At 41.7% G+C, this 13534-nt stretch overlaps 1 protein-coding gene across 1 annotated transcript in view; it reads left to right on the forward strand.

Annotated features, from left to right (window-relative positions):
• Positions 1-11197, forward strand: part of ROR2 (receptor tyrosine kinase like orphan receptor 2) — a 156836-nt gene extending 145639 nt beyond the window's left edge. The window contains exons 5-9 of the mRNA XM_066604047.1: positions 1611-1738; positions 3576-3890; positions 6003-6248; positions 8233-8438; positions 8673-11197. Of these exons, the coding sequence (XP_066460144.1) occupies positions 1611-1738; positions 3576-3890; positions 6003-6248; positions 8233-8438; positions 8673-10091 (2314 nt within the window). The 3' untranslated portion in view covers positions 10092-11197. The remainder of the gene's footprint in view (positions 1-1610; positions 1739-3575; positions 3891-6002; positions 6249-8232; positions 8439-8672) is intronic.
• The last annotated feature ends 2337 nt before the right edge of the window (positions 11198-13534 follow it).

Raw genomic sequence — 13534 nt, forward strand, 5'->3', positions numbered from 1 at the left:
CCTAGATACACAACTTATATTGACAGCTGACAGCTTTTTGCCCTGATGCCCCATAAACCATACACTCTTGTCAATGGGCAAAGGAATAGGAATTGGGCAGGAAAAATGTTTCCTGTCCTACCTGTTTCAGCCAGCAATGGTTTTGGGGCAGGCAACTAATGACCTTTTACACTCGTCTGGACATACGTTCACCCAATCATTGGGCCGTGTAAAAGGAACAACTTGCAGCCAATGAACAAGCAAATGCTAATTTAATGGCTGACTGTGGCTTTCTTGGAAATAAGCCGATGCTCACTACAAGTCTCCTCATATGACCATTCAGATATGCAGCTAGCCAATGACAGCTTTATGGGGACTAACAATCGTATTAAAGAGGTCATCCACCCACAGAATAAGAAGTGCGGATGGGACGAGCTGGACTGTTTCTACAGTGCGCTTGTTCTGTTTGAGGTGGCAGGACTACTTGTGTGATTGACAGGCAGAAGGTTTTGTTGTTGCAAGAAGGCCAAATTGTATTTCTCCTGTGACCAGAGGACAGAGGAGTGTTCCTACCCAAAGTGAAGACTGGCTCCTATGAATAAATGGCTGTAGCCCAACCTATAGAACCATTGCTACTTCTTGTTCTGTGACCAAACAACCCCTCTTAGCGATTGTTCATCTCCATACAATCATCTGCCTTGGCAATAAACAAGCGCTCCTTACAGTTGGCATATAAAGACTCTAACAGGTCCTTTATCATACCTTTACACGATCCAACTGTCAGGCATATAAGCACAGAAGCGATAGCATGTCAAAAAATTGAGGTGGATCAGGCCGGAGATCTCTTTTGGCCAACGGCCTCCATTTGCTGAAAACAGGCACTTGCTCAGAGATTGAGCGACTCTGGTTTACACTGAGCAAGAAGTTGCTCAGCAGTTGTTCCGTTTCAGATCACTGAAACTAAACGACTAGCAACTACTGAATGACTTCTGCTTGGTGTCTTCTCAAGTACCGAGTGTACACAGTCTGCCCATTGCCCATAAACGCTTGTTTCAGCAATTAAGGTAAGTAAGGTCCTTTCACCCTGAGCAATTCACTTCAGTAGACAAGGATTTGCTGTACCGTAACAGAGGCCAATTCAGATTCTCTTAGAGGATGATCGATTGCTCATATGATCCGCATAATTTCATCATTGTCAGCAGCAAATCCTCCATTCACACTTAGGTGTGCTGCCAACAATGTTGATTTTTTGTGCCACATAAAAGTTGCAATTACCCAATGAACTAGTGTTTGCTTGTTCGTCGGGTGGTCACCTTCACCTTCACATTACCCAATCAGACAAACATGTTCCTTGGAACATTCTTGCTCAATCATCGGCCCTTTAAACTTTATATTGTAAGCAAATACTAGGGGAGTTCATCTAACAAAAATATATTTATGAGCAGCTTTTATGTCATTTGTGTCTGAAAATTCACAAGTATACCCAAAAGTACAGACCAGCAAAATCCATTTTATCGTGTAGGCAGCACCCAGTCAGTTTAACTTGAATACATGTATGTTTTTCTAGGGGTAGTTGTAGTGGTCTGCCAAATAGTCATCTAAACTGTGATCTGTGTTCTCTCTCTATCCAGGGATGACTACCAGGAAGATGGATTTTGTCAGCCCTACAGAGGCATTGCTTGTGCCAGGTTCATTGGAAACCGGAGTATTTATGTCGATTCCCTGCAGATGCAGGGAGAGATTGAAAACCGGATTACTGGTAAATGCCGTAGAGACCTAGGCTGATTATTTGTTTCAGGGAAGCAGAATTACCTATGTAATTTACATCTCAAGACAATAAAAGTAATTATTTGTGGAAACTCTTGGGCCGTATGCACATGGGTGGATTTGCATTGCGGAATTCGTATCGGGCATCTGCCTCCGGGTTCTGCAGCAAATACCGTCCATGGCATGCTATGGAAAAGTGATTATTCCTGCACATGAGCGGAAACCAATTGCAGTGTCCGCTCGTGGAGGAAAAATCACTGCATGCTCCATTTTTGCTCGGGTTCCGTGAGGATGGCCTCCTTTGATGCAGGAAAAGCAGGAGTTTAAAAAAAAAAATCTACTGAAATTACTTCTGTTTAACAGCATAAATAGCAATTTCTTTGTGTGGAAGTTTATGAGGACAGTTTGGTGTCCTTACAGTCCTTTTCACAATGAATGGTTTAGCACAATGTTTGGCGCCCTCTAATGTAAGGAACATGTTAGAAGCAGAGCTTGAACTATAACTCAAAGCCATGCCAAAACTGTTTGCAACTTTCTATATTTATATATATTCTTTATGTATATAAATGATAGATGGGTAGAAATGAGGAAACTCTATCTATTTATCTATCTACTGCTCCAATACTGAATGAAAATAACACCTCGGTCGTTCATGTCAAGCTCCCGAAAAGTAGTGTAGTTAATAAACAACACATAGATAGATTCTATCTATCTATCTATCTATCTATCTATCTATCTATCTATCTATCTATCTATCTATCTATCTATATCTATCTATCTATATCTATCTATCTATCTATCTATCTATCTATCTATCTATCTATCTATCTATCTATCTATCTATCTATTTCATATCTATCTCATATCTATCTATCTATTTCATATCTATCTATCTATCTCATATCTATCTATTTATCTATCTCATATCTATCCCATATCTATCTATCTATCTATCTATCTCATATCTATCTATCTATCTCATATCTATCTATCTATCTATCTATCTATCTATCTATCTCATATCTATCTATCTATCTATCTATCTATCTATCTCATATCTATCTATCTATCTCATATCTATCTATCTATCTATCTATCTATCTATCTATCTCATATCTACCTATCTCATATCTATCTATCTATCTATCTCATATCTATCTATCTATCTATCTATCTATCTATCTATCTCATATCTATCTATCTATCTATCTCATATCTATCTATCTATCTCATATCTATCTATCTATCTATCTATCTCATATCTATCTATCTATCTATCTATCTATCTATCTATCTCATATCTATCTATCTCCTATCTATCTATCCCATATCTATCTATCTATCTATATCCTATCTATCTATCTATCTATCTATCTATCTCATATCTATCTATCCCATATCTATCTATCTATCTATCTATCTATCTATCTCATATCTATCTATCTCCTATCTATCTATCCCATATCTATCTATCTATCTATATCCTATCTATCTATCTATCTATCTATCTATCTATCTATCTATCTATCTATCTATCTATCTCATATCTATCTATCTCATATCTATCTATCCCATATCTATCTATCTATCTATCTATCTAATCTATCTATCTCATATCTATCTATCTCATATCTATTTATCTATCTATCTATCTATCTATCTGTCTAATATTGCAAACATTAGCCCACATTTATTGCTAAGTGGAACATATACTTTTTTCCTACCCACACTCAACATATACAACGGGCACCCAATACTCACTATGTCATCTGCAGCACTGTATCTTATTTGTTGCATTTCACGATTATTGTAATTATGTTTGTTTTCAGCGGCATTCACCATGATTGGAACATCAACCCATCTCTCTGACCAGTGTTCCCAGTTTGCTATCCCATCTTTCTGTCATTTTGTGTTCCCACTGTGTGATGAGCGCTCCCGCACTCCAAAGCCTAGAGAATTATGTAGGGATGAGTGTGAAGTCCTGGAAAATGACCTGTGCCATCAGGAATACAACATCGCCCGTTCAAATCCTGCCATACTGATGCAACTGCACCTCCCAAACTGTGAAGAGCTTCCTTTGCCTGAGAGCCCCGAGGCTGCGCATTGCATGAGGATTGGAATCCCAATGGAGAGAATGAACAGATGTAAGTTTGCAGCTCGGTGCGTGTGGCTGTCAAACATCTTTCTTTGATTAGAAGGGACCCCTCTTAAGATACCTAAAGTTCTGCAGCCTGGCTCCCATCTGCCCTCTATGTTGGCCTTGCGTCTTGGAGAAAGGTCATAGGTGTTCATGAATGTGCCCTTTCCCAGCAGGCTTTGGGACGGTGAGGCCCACCTAGCAAAATCGTCACTGATTTGCATGAGATAATGCAGCAGGAGAGACCCATGTCTGCATCTTGTTTGTAAACAGGCTTCAAAGACAGTTTGGCTGATGTATAACATTGTCTATTTCTGTTCTGCGGTTAGCCCTCATGTTTAGTGCGTGTAAATGCCGTGACATTCACACCAGATGTGCAGGGTTAGTACACAATCCAGGGCGAAAACTAGCTGCAAACACTAGAAAAAAACTTGTGAGCTCAGAGTATCACCCAATGCCTACCAGGGGTCCCTTACAGGGGTTGTCTTGTAGTCTTGCCATACACTATACTGAGCAGCCGTACAGAATAGACAATGAGAGGTAGCACCGCTAATGCCTGAAAGCATACAGAATACTACAACAGGCAGAGTAGAGGTTCAAGACTACCCATGCAAATACTATGGAAAAGAGCAAAATCAGTCCTACACTACTCTCTATACATGTTATTACATAAACTTAAATAGTGCTCACAAATGTATAGGATAGTGGATTCTAAGCATTTTTGTAATAGGTTTTATCAACCTATTCTGTACATTTTTCTTAAAAAAAAAGCTAGAGGAGGCTGAGGGATCCCTACTGTATAACAGTAGAGGGCGCTACATCCAGATGTGTCTGCACCTATTCTCTACAGAACAGATGCACTGTTGTGTATAACAGTGTAGGAAGGGTCTCTGTTAGATATACTTTATTTTCAATAACACTCTACCCCAACCTGTCCCCACCCCCCTCATGTGTTCTACTACTCTCCCCGCTCATATGTAGCCGCCATCCCTGGGCGCTGTGAAGGCAAGCCATTCTGTTTTACAGACAGCTTCTTCCCTCACGGTGTACCTGCTCACCATCGGACCAGATGTACTGACAGGGACTGATATAATGGCGTACACACAATTCACTGAGAGCACCCATCAGTACATCGGGTCGGGCAGTGAGCAAGAGCACTGTGAGGGAAGAAGCCGTCTGTAGAATAGAACGGCTTCTCTTCGCAGTGCCCGACTGCATATGAGCATGGAGTACAACACACAGGCAGTGATGGGGCAGAGTGGGGTGAGAGCGTTATCAAAAGCAAAGTGCATCTTAGGCCCAATGTCCACAGGCGGATTTTAATTATAAAATCTTCGCGTGGCCCCCGTGAGGGAGATCGGAAGCCCATAGGGATGCAATAGCATCCGTAGGACAACTTAATGCATGCGGATGTGATTTTTTTTTTCCCCGATGTGAAGTCAATGGAAGCCGTCCCTGCTGCAGCACACCTGCAGCTGTCACCGTGGCACTGATCCGCGGGAGAGCAGGAGATCAAAAAAAGTGAGCACGGCGGATGGACAGGTAAGTATAATGTCATTTTTTGGCCTCATGGCTGCGGGCACGGGTGGAAACCATGCGAGCCCGTGTACATGAGGCCTAACAGAGACCCTTCATACACCAATATACGCAACAGTACAGTAGTGTCTACATCTGTTCTGTAGAGAATAGGTGCAATGTAGCGCCCTCTACTGTTAAACAGCTAGGTGAAGACAAATTCCTCAGCCCCATCTAGCTGCACAGCAGAAGAGGGTTTTTAAAGAAAAATGTACAAAATAGGCTGATAAAACCTATTGCAAAAATGCTTAGAATCACCTATTCTGTAAATTATAAAGTGTGGGAACTCTGTAACAAAGTGATAAATGTTTTGTACTGCTTTATGTACTCTACTACCAAAAGAAAACAAAGGACTATTTCCCTCATGTCTCTAACAAAGAGCAAATGTGACATAGAAAATAACTACAAAACATTTGGTTTGCTTAACCAACACGTCTCGTCCTTTAACCCATGAGAGGCAGATGCTTATTGCCATAATTGCAGCGAAAAAATTGAGCACTTATTTGTATCTTTTACGTTTCCTTTCTTTGTGTTCCTCATACAGATCAGCAGTGTTACAATGGGACAGGGACTGATTATCGAGGGTCAGTCAGTGTCACCAAGTCTGGGCACCAGTGCCAGCCATGGAGTAGCCAGTTTCCACACACTCACCAGCTATCAGTTGCTGAATATCCAGAGATTGGCGGGGGGCATGCATACTGCCGAAATCCAGGGGGCCATATGGAGGGTCCCTGGTGCTTCACCCTTAACAAGAATGTGCGCGTAGAGCTGTGTGATGTGCCGGCTTGCCGTATGTATTACTGTTCTCTTTTTAACCCCTGAACATGTCCTCGTATTAACATGGCTCCTCCTGTATTGAGTTAATGTATTTTCAGCTAGGATCTATGCTTAGGAATTCGCCTTATTTTGTGATTTCTTTATGTGTTGACTGGCTTTTGTTTTCATTTAGTCAAGTTTTATTATTGAAGTAGTCAAATGGTCATAGTTAAAGGGTGCCTTTACGGGTAGCGGAAATGGTGAGGATATTCTGCAGTGGAAAATTTGCACAAAAATCCGCCTCAAAATCATGTCAAAAGCCGCGCCAAACTCTGCACATTGGTGTGGACTTCAATTGGAAGGGTGAAATCTGTTGCAGATCAGCATAAAAAAGGTTGACATGTGTCCCAATGGTGCAGAATCTGCTTTTGGCGTGGATTTTGGTGTGGATTTTCCGCTGCGGAAAATCCAACCCATTTCCGCTACCAGTGAAGATACCCGTAATTAATTTTTCAATAAGAAGAGTGTAAATGGGAGTAAAGATGTACCAAAGTAGTAGAATCTATGAGGCACGTGATGATATACAGGAAAATAATGCCACACAATATCGAACTCAATTCGATCATTTGATGCATACTCGTAAAGTCCGAGGCCCAGATTACAAGTCCACAGTAGAGACCAACAGCAGCACTCCAATATCTTCATTGACATCTGCAAGGCTTATTTATTCATGCTTTTCAGCACCTCATTGGAGACATTTTTGGAAAATGTCTCCAAGGAGGAACTGAAATGTTGCTGTAAAACCACCCTATCTCTTATTTCTCACTTTAAATTGCTTTCTACTTGCCCATGCTTATTCTAAATAATCAACATTGTTATATCCTTCACCATAAAACCAGATTATTGAACAGAGTATTGGTTTTTCATAACAGTTTTGGTGGAGAATAGCAGGCATATCCAAGGCAGTCACTTCCCTCTGCAGGTGACCCAGACTGGAGGATCTAAAGGACTGACTGCGGCCGCAGGTGAGGTTTCTTGCCGGTCTCTCCTTTCCTCCTCCTTTGTGGGTCTTGCTTCGGGGACTCTGCTGCAAGATATTGCCGATCCGTCTCACAGGTGACTTTTAACTTTTCCCTATGTGTTGTGTATGGCTTACTAACTGGTTGCAAAGTGTGAAGTTGGGGCAATCTCTGCAGACTGTCACTGTCTAGAACAGGCAGTAATACGTGTCCTGCATCTGTGTTACCAATAGAGTCTATGTAGCCTGTGGTTACATTATGACGTTGTTAGAACTCTTGGTACCTATCTGTTTTAGCCCTTCATGTAAGTTGGTTTTAGATTCCCAAGATCGGTACTATACAAAAGTATAGGGCTCACGCCGCATGGTGCGCCGAGAAATAGAGCATGCTGCAAACTTTTTTTTATGCGTATCTACACGTAGTGTCTACACGCACATGTGCATGGATCAATGAAAGTCCATCGACTTTCATTAACTCCATTCACCACATATCACGTGGCCGTGGATTGCATGCGTAGTACGTTCTTAAATCTTTCACTGTGAATCGGAATTATTTAAGTATTGGTTTTCCATAACGTTGGTCTCTACTGTGGACATGTTCTCTGGTCCTTGAAAGTTCTGCACCCACTATTAGCAAACCTTGACTGCTTCATTTATTTGGGAACCCTGCTTAGTGAAATAGATGTTTGTTCGCAGTTGATGCTCCTGTGAACCCAAAACTCTGTTCTCAGCCAAAGAATAGGATGATCATACACTATAGTTCTGTATAGAGATGAATGGAAGGGCCAGAATCAGCCGAGCACACTCGTCTGGTTTCAACTATCCCATTCACAGTCTTTATTTGGTTTCTTTTTCCAGGATATTTCTTTATAGTCTAAAACGTCCTTATTTTACAAGACCTTTTTATGTATGGTAGAATAGTTCTTAAAATTCCATCTCTTTTGTCAACAAGTCAATGAACCAAAAAAAGTGATGATTATTCCTATTTTATTCTTCACAGGTACCAGAGAAAACACCAAGATGGAAATCCTCTACATCCTGGTCCCCAGCATTGCAATTCCATTAGTCATCGCTTGTCTCTTCTTCTTGGTTTGTATGTGTAGAAACAAACAGAAAGCATCAGCTGCTACCACTCCAAGACGTCAGCTGATGGCATCCCCTAGCCAAGACATGGAGATGCCCCATATGAACCAGCACAAACAGCAGGTAGGATTATATTTCTGGTTTCCCATTATCACCAGAATCGAAAATTAGTGAATTGAACAGTACTTTATACCTTCCAGTATAGGACTACAGTTCTTTCTTTACCTATAGCCTTCTTTGAAATCTAAAGCTGGTCAACATTGGTTTATATCCTATCTAAGAATTCTAATACTCTCTATTCACCATGTGAGCACATTCAGGTTCTTAAGAATCTTTTCTTCTTCTTGTTGTTGCTAGGTTAAAGTAAAAGAGATAAACCTGTCCACTGTAAGGTTTATGGAAGAATTAGGAGAGGACCGTTTTGGAAAAGTATACAAGGGCCATCTCTTTGGTACCGCTCCCGGAGAACAGACACAGACTGTTGCTATCAAGACCTTAAAAGACAAGGTTGAAGTGGCTCTTCGAGAGGAATTTAAACACGAAGCTATGATGAGGTCAAGGCTACAACACCCAAACATTGTTTGTCTTCTTGGTACTGTAACCAAGGAGCAGCCCATGAGTATGATTTTTAGCTATTCCCCACTTAGTGATCTGCATGAGTTCCTTGTAATGAGATCTCCACACTCTGATGTAGGCAGCACAGACGATGACAAGACTGTAAAATCCACTTTGGAACCGGCAGACTTTCTCCACATTGTAACTCAGATAGCTGCAGGAATGGAGTATCTTTCCAGCCATCATGTTGTGCACAAAGATCTGGCTGCCAGAAATATTTTAGTATTTGATAAACTGACGGTGAAAATTTCCGACCTTGGTCTTTTCCGAGAAGTGTATGCAGCGGATTACTACAAACTAGTCGGGAATTCACTTCTTCCTATAAGATGGATGTCTCCCGAAGCGGTTGCATATGGCAAATGTACCATTGATTCTGATATTTGGTCCTACGGAGTAGTGATGTGGGAAATCTTTAGCTACGGTCTGCAACCCTATTGTGGCTATGCCAATCAAGATGTTATTGAAATGATAAGAAACCGCCAGCTACTGCTGTGTCCAGATGACTGCCCAGCCTGGATTTATTCCCTTATGCTTGAGTGTTGGAATGAGTTCCCTGCAAGAAGACCTAGATTTAAAGACATTCACACTAGACTGAGAACATGGGAAAATATGTCTAACTACAACAGTTCTGCACAAACGTCTGGTGCAAGTAATACCACACAGACAAGTTCGCTTAGTACGAGTCCAGTTAGTAATGTCAGCAACGCTAGATATGTTGACCTGAAGCCCAAAGGACGGCCATTTCCACAAGCACAGTTTTTACCAATGAAGGGACAGATAAGGCCTATGGTGCCACCTCCTCAGCTCTACATTCCAGTCAATGGCTACCAGCAGATGGCCGCTTATTTTTATCCAGTTCAAATCCCAATGCAAATGGCTCCTCAGCAAATGCCTCCACAGATCATCCCAAAACCTGGATCCCATCATAGCGGGAGTGGCTCCACCAGCACCGGCTATGTAACAACTGCGCCATCCAATAACTCCATGGCCGATAGAGTTGCCCTTCTTGCCGATGGCAGCGACGAAGCGCATGTAACAGGTGAAGACGTGTCGCAAAATCCTGTTCATGAGGAGGAAGAAGGCTCTGTACCAGAGACGGAATTACTGGGTGATAATGATACATCTCCATTAGATGAAACAGAAATTCAGTCAGAAGCTTAAATACTCCTTATGCCCGTAAGGAACATTTCTTCAAGACTTGAATAGTACAACAGACTGCGATAAACCATATGGTGCCTATAGTCCAAGCTAGAGCCATAAACACTACTTTATTATATCTTGGTGTTGACCGCAACAACACACAGGATTTTGGAAAGCAACACTATTATAAAAGGAAATGTAATGTACTGTTGCTGTGCAACATACAGCTTCGTACCAAGAGCACAACATGTGTAGCCCAGAGTATGACTGTAAATTTAGTAAAAATGTGCCGATGCCAATTTTAAGGATCAGAAGAAAGAACCATTAATGGACTTTTGTGTCTTTTCATGATGAGACATTTCCCAGGATTGTCTTGCACATGTGAGCCATAATGCCGATGAGGATTTCCTACACAGATGTGAAATGTAACAAATGGAGTATATTTATCTCATAACTCTACATTTCAAAAGTTCTATTTTCTTTTGTTTAATTTACACCACTTTATAGATCACCTTCTGTATAGAATAGCGGGGAGCAAAAAGTTGATACGGTGTGCAATGCACTAACTTGACAATTTCTTTTCTAGATTTATTGTGACCGGGGATCTGTTAGTATTTTTATTTTTCCACTTTAGTTTAGTGTTTAGCTAGACTTGAAAACCCATATCAGATCCTGCTAAAGTGCCTATAAAGAATGTAGGTGCTTTGAAGCCACAACTGCAATGGAATTTGCTCTCTTTCAAGTCAAAAAGAAATGTTAGTGTGGAAGTGGTAAGCAGCGGCGGCGGCGGTGGTGGCGTTGTGTAAGGTGCTGTCTTGGTTGGTGCTTTTTGCAGAATAAATCATGTACAGACGTCTAAATGTAATTTATGTTCTATCACGTTTTATATACCTTTTTTAAAGACTAGAAGCAATTTGATCAGAAGTCGTTTATAATTTAACTGTTTACAAGATCATCCTAGGAGTCCGTTTTATTGTATAATGTCCGTGTTCTTGACAATAAATGTGTAAGCAGGTCAGTTAATTTCATAGTCTGTTTCTGTAAATCTCCCGAACTGCATGGTCAGTTGTATTCCATCCTGCCATTTGTAAATTCAGAAACGTGTTTAATAAAGGTTTTGCATAAAATGTCGAATACGTTTATTTTAACCCCTTAGTGACGGCTAATACTACTTTTTACTGGCCGCACTAATGGGCTTTTAATTTGCACATACATCTTTTTAAGGTGGTGGCTTAGCTGATTATTGACAAGCAGGCTCCTGCTCTAACCATCAGAGGCATAAAAACCTCAGATCCTAGGAGTTTAGCCACTTACATTCCAAAATCAATAGCAACTGCAGCATGTAAGCAGATGGCAGGGGAAGGGGATTATCCTGTCAAACATTGCCCCCCGCAGTGTGATTGCAAGTTACCAATGGGTTCCTGAGGAAGCCGGACGAGTAAAGGCCCTCTTACACGGGACGATTCTGGTTGTTCAAAACACCTCACTCCCGCGGGGTTTTGAACGATAATCGATCCATGTAAAAGCATGCAGAAACTGAATGTCTGGACTAGAGTCATCCAGTCGTTCAGTTTTGAGCATACTTAAAATCTCGAAGACCATCGTTCAGTGTAAACTGCAGCCATTCAATACTGAACGGCCGCTGTTTACAGTGAATGGAGAGGGGCGAGGGAGAGCAAGGGGAGAACTTTCCTTCAGCCACCTGACCTCCCTGCTGGCCACTCTGTGGGCAAGCAAGTGATACTCGCTCCTGTGTAACAGCACGGGAGCGAGTATACACGGGGACGAGTATAACAATTGCCAAGTACATCATCGTACATATAAGAGCTGAATACGGTTTTGTTGTAATAAAAGAAATTAAATTAATAGCGCTCTGGTGGCAGCAGTTTGAAAGTTTGATCGGGTAAATTTTCACCCTGGGTGGTATTCCAAGGTTAAGGCCTCCTTCACACAGGCGACAAAGTCGCACTATTTTGTCGCATTGCTACAATGCTACAAATCGCATGTATGAGAAGCCCATGCTTTCCTGTGGGTTAATTCACACATGCGATGTTTTGTAGCATGCGACATCCTGACACAAAAGCCTCACGGGTCCCGCTATATGCACGCGACTCATGAGGTTTTGTAGCCTATGTTTCCCTATGAATCCTTCGCCTCGGTTGCATTGCATTGCATGGAAACTCGACTTTCATGCGGTGTGATGCAACTTTGACCATAGGAAATCCTACTGTCAAAGCCCTAAACTAAGCCCTAGCTGCAGGAAAAAATTAAAAAAAAAACAGTATACATCACCTGGCCGCATCTTCTCCCCAGGCCCCCGACACTATTCTCCTTCATCTCTTCTGGCTGGGGATTGAAAAGTCCCCAGCCAGAAGAGATTAAGAAGACCAGTGCCGGGGACCAGGAAGAACCTGCAGTGGAGCCCCGGACAGCGCTTCTAGGTGAAGGATACTTTTTTTTCTGCAGTTAGGGCTTATTTTCAGGGTGGGGCTTATATTTCAAGCCCTTCCCCAAAAATCCACGCATGTGGTGCTAGATAATCGCGGTATTGCTACAAAAAGAAGCAGCGATATCACAGAGACCAGCGATGCGATATCGCTGCGATTTTTTTTCACGGCGATACCGTATGGCCTGTGTGAAGGAGGCCTAAAGCAGACAGATGGCCATAACATTACAAATTACTAAATGCTCTTTGGAAAAGTTTTTTTTTTTAGAAGCATTAAAAATGACAATGGAAGGAGAATACAAAGTTGTTTGCAGGAAAACATGAAAGCTCTGCCAATAGCGTATGGTTTCCATTGTAAAAATACTGGTCTTATTACTGTTTACCAATAATGTAACGAGTGATATAATTTGAACAGACTGTAGGAGCTCATCGTAATTATGATTATTTCCTAGTTGCAAAGCAAACATGTCAGTTTTTGTGAATCAGTTGGCACAGTAATGAACCATGCTGATTAAGGCTTGTTCTCTCAGGCAGACTTATATTAAACCTGAACCTGTTTGTGTCCACAGACTGGCTTTCATGATAGATATATATTCCCTCCACATAATAAGTCTAGAAATCTGTCAGTCTGCTTTAGCAAAAACAACACACTGCAATATGTAGATAGGAAACGGCTGTAGGATGTAGAAAGTGATGCCAAAGTAGCTACGCAAATTCTGCTTACAAAGTTTACTTGTTATGGAGAAGAGTATGGGTGGCTTCACATCTGCGTCCAGGGTTCTGCTTTCTTGTTCAGTTCGGGAAGCAGGAAAAGGGAATCCCCTTGGCCGAACGTCTGGGGACAAAACCGAACAGCGCCGAACGGACCCCACTGACTATAGTCAATGGGGTCAGTTCAGTTTCCGCTCCGTTGTTTGGCTTTTAGCTGGAAGAAAAAGCTCTGCATGCAGCACTTCTTCTAAATTCGAGCCGGATCTGTGGTGGAACCTCCAACCGGAGGCTCCAACACAGATGTGAA

The sequence above is a fragment of the Eleutherodactylus coqui genome, chromosome 5, assembly GCF_035609145.1.
Source record: "Eleutherodactylus coqui strain aEleCoq1 chromosome 5, aEleCoq1.hap1, whole genome shotgun sequence".
In the NCBI taxonomy this organism is placed as follows: domain Eukaryota; kingdom Metazoa; phylum Chordata; class Amphibia; order Anura; family Eleutherodactylidae; genus Eleutherodactylus; species Eleutherodactylus coqui.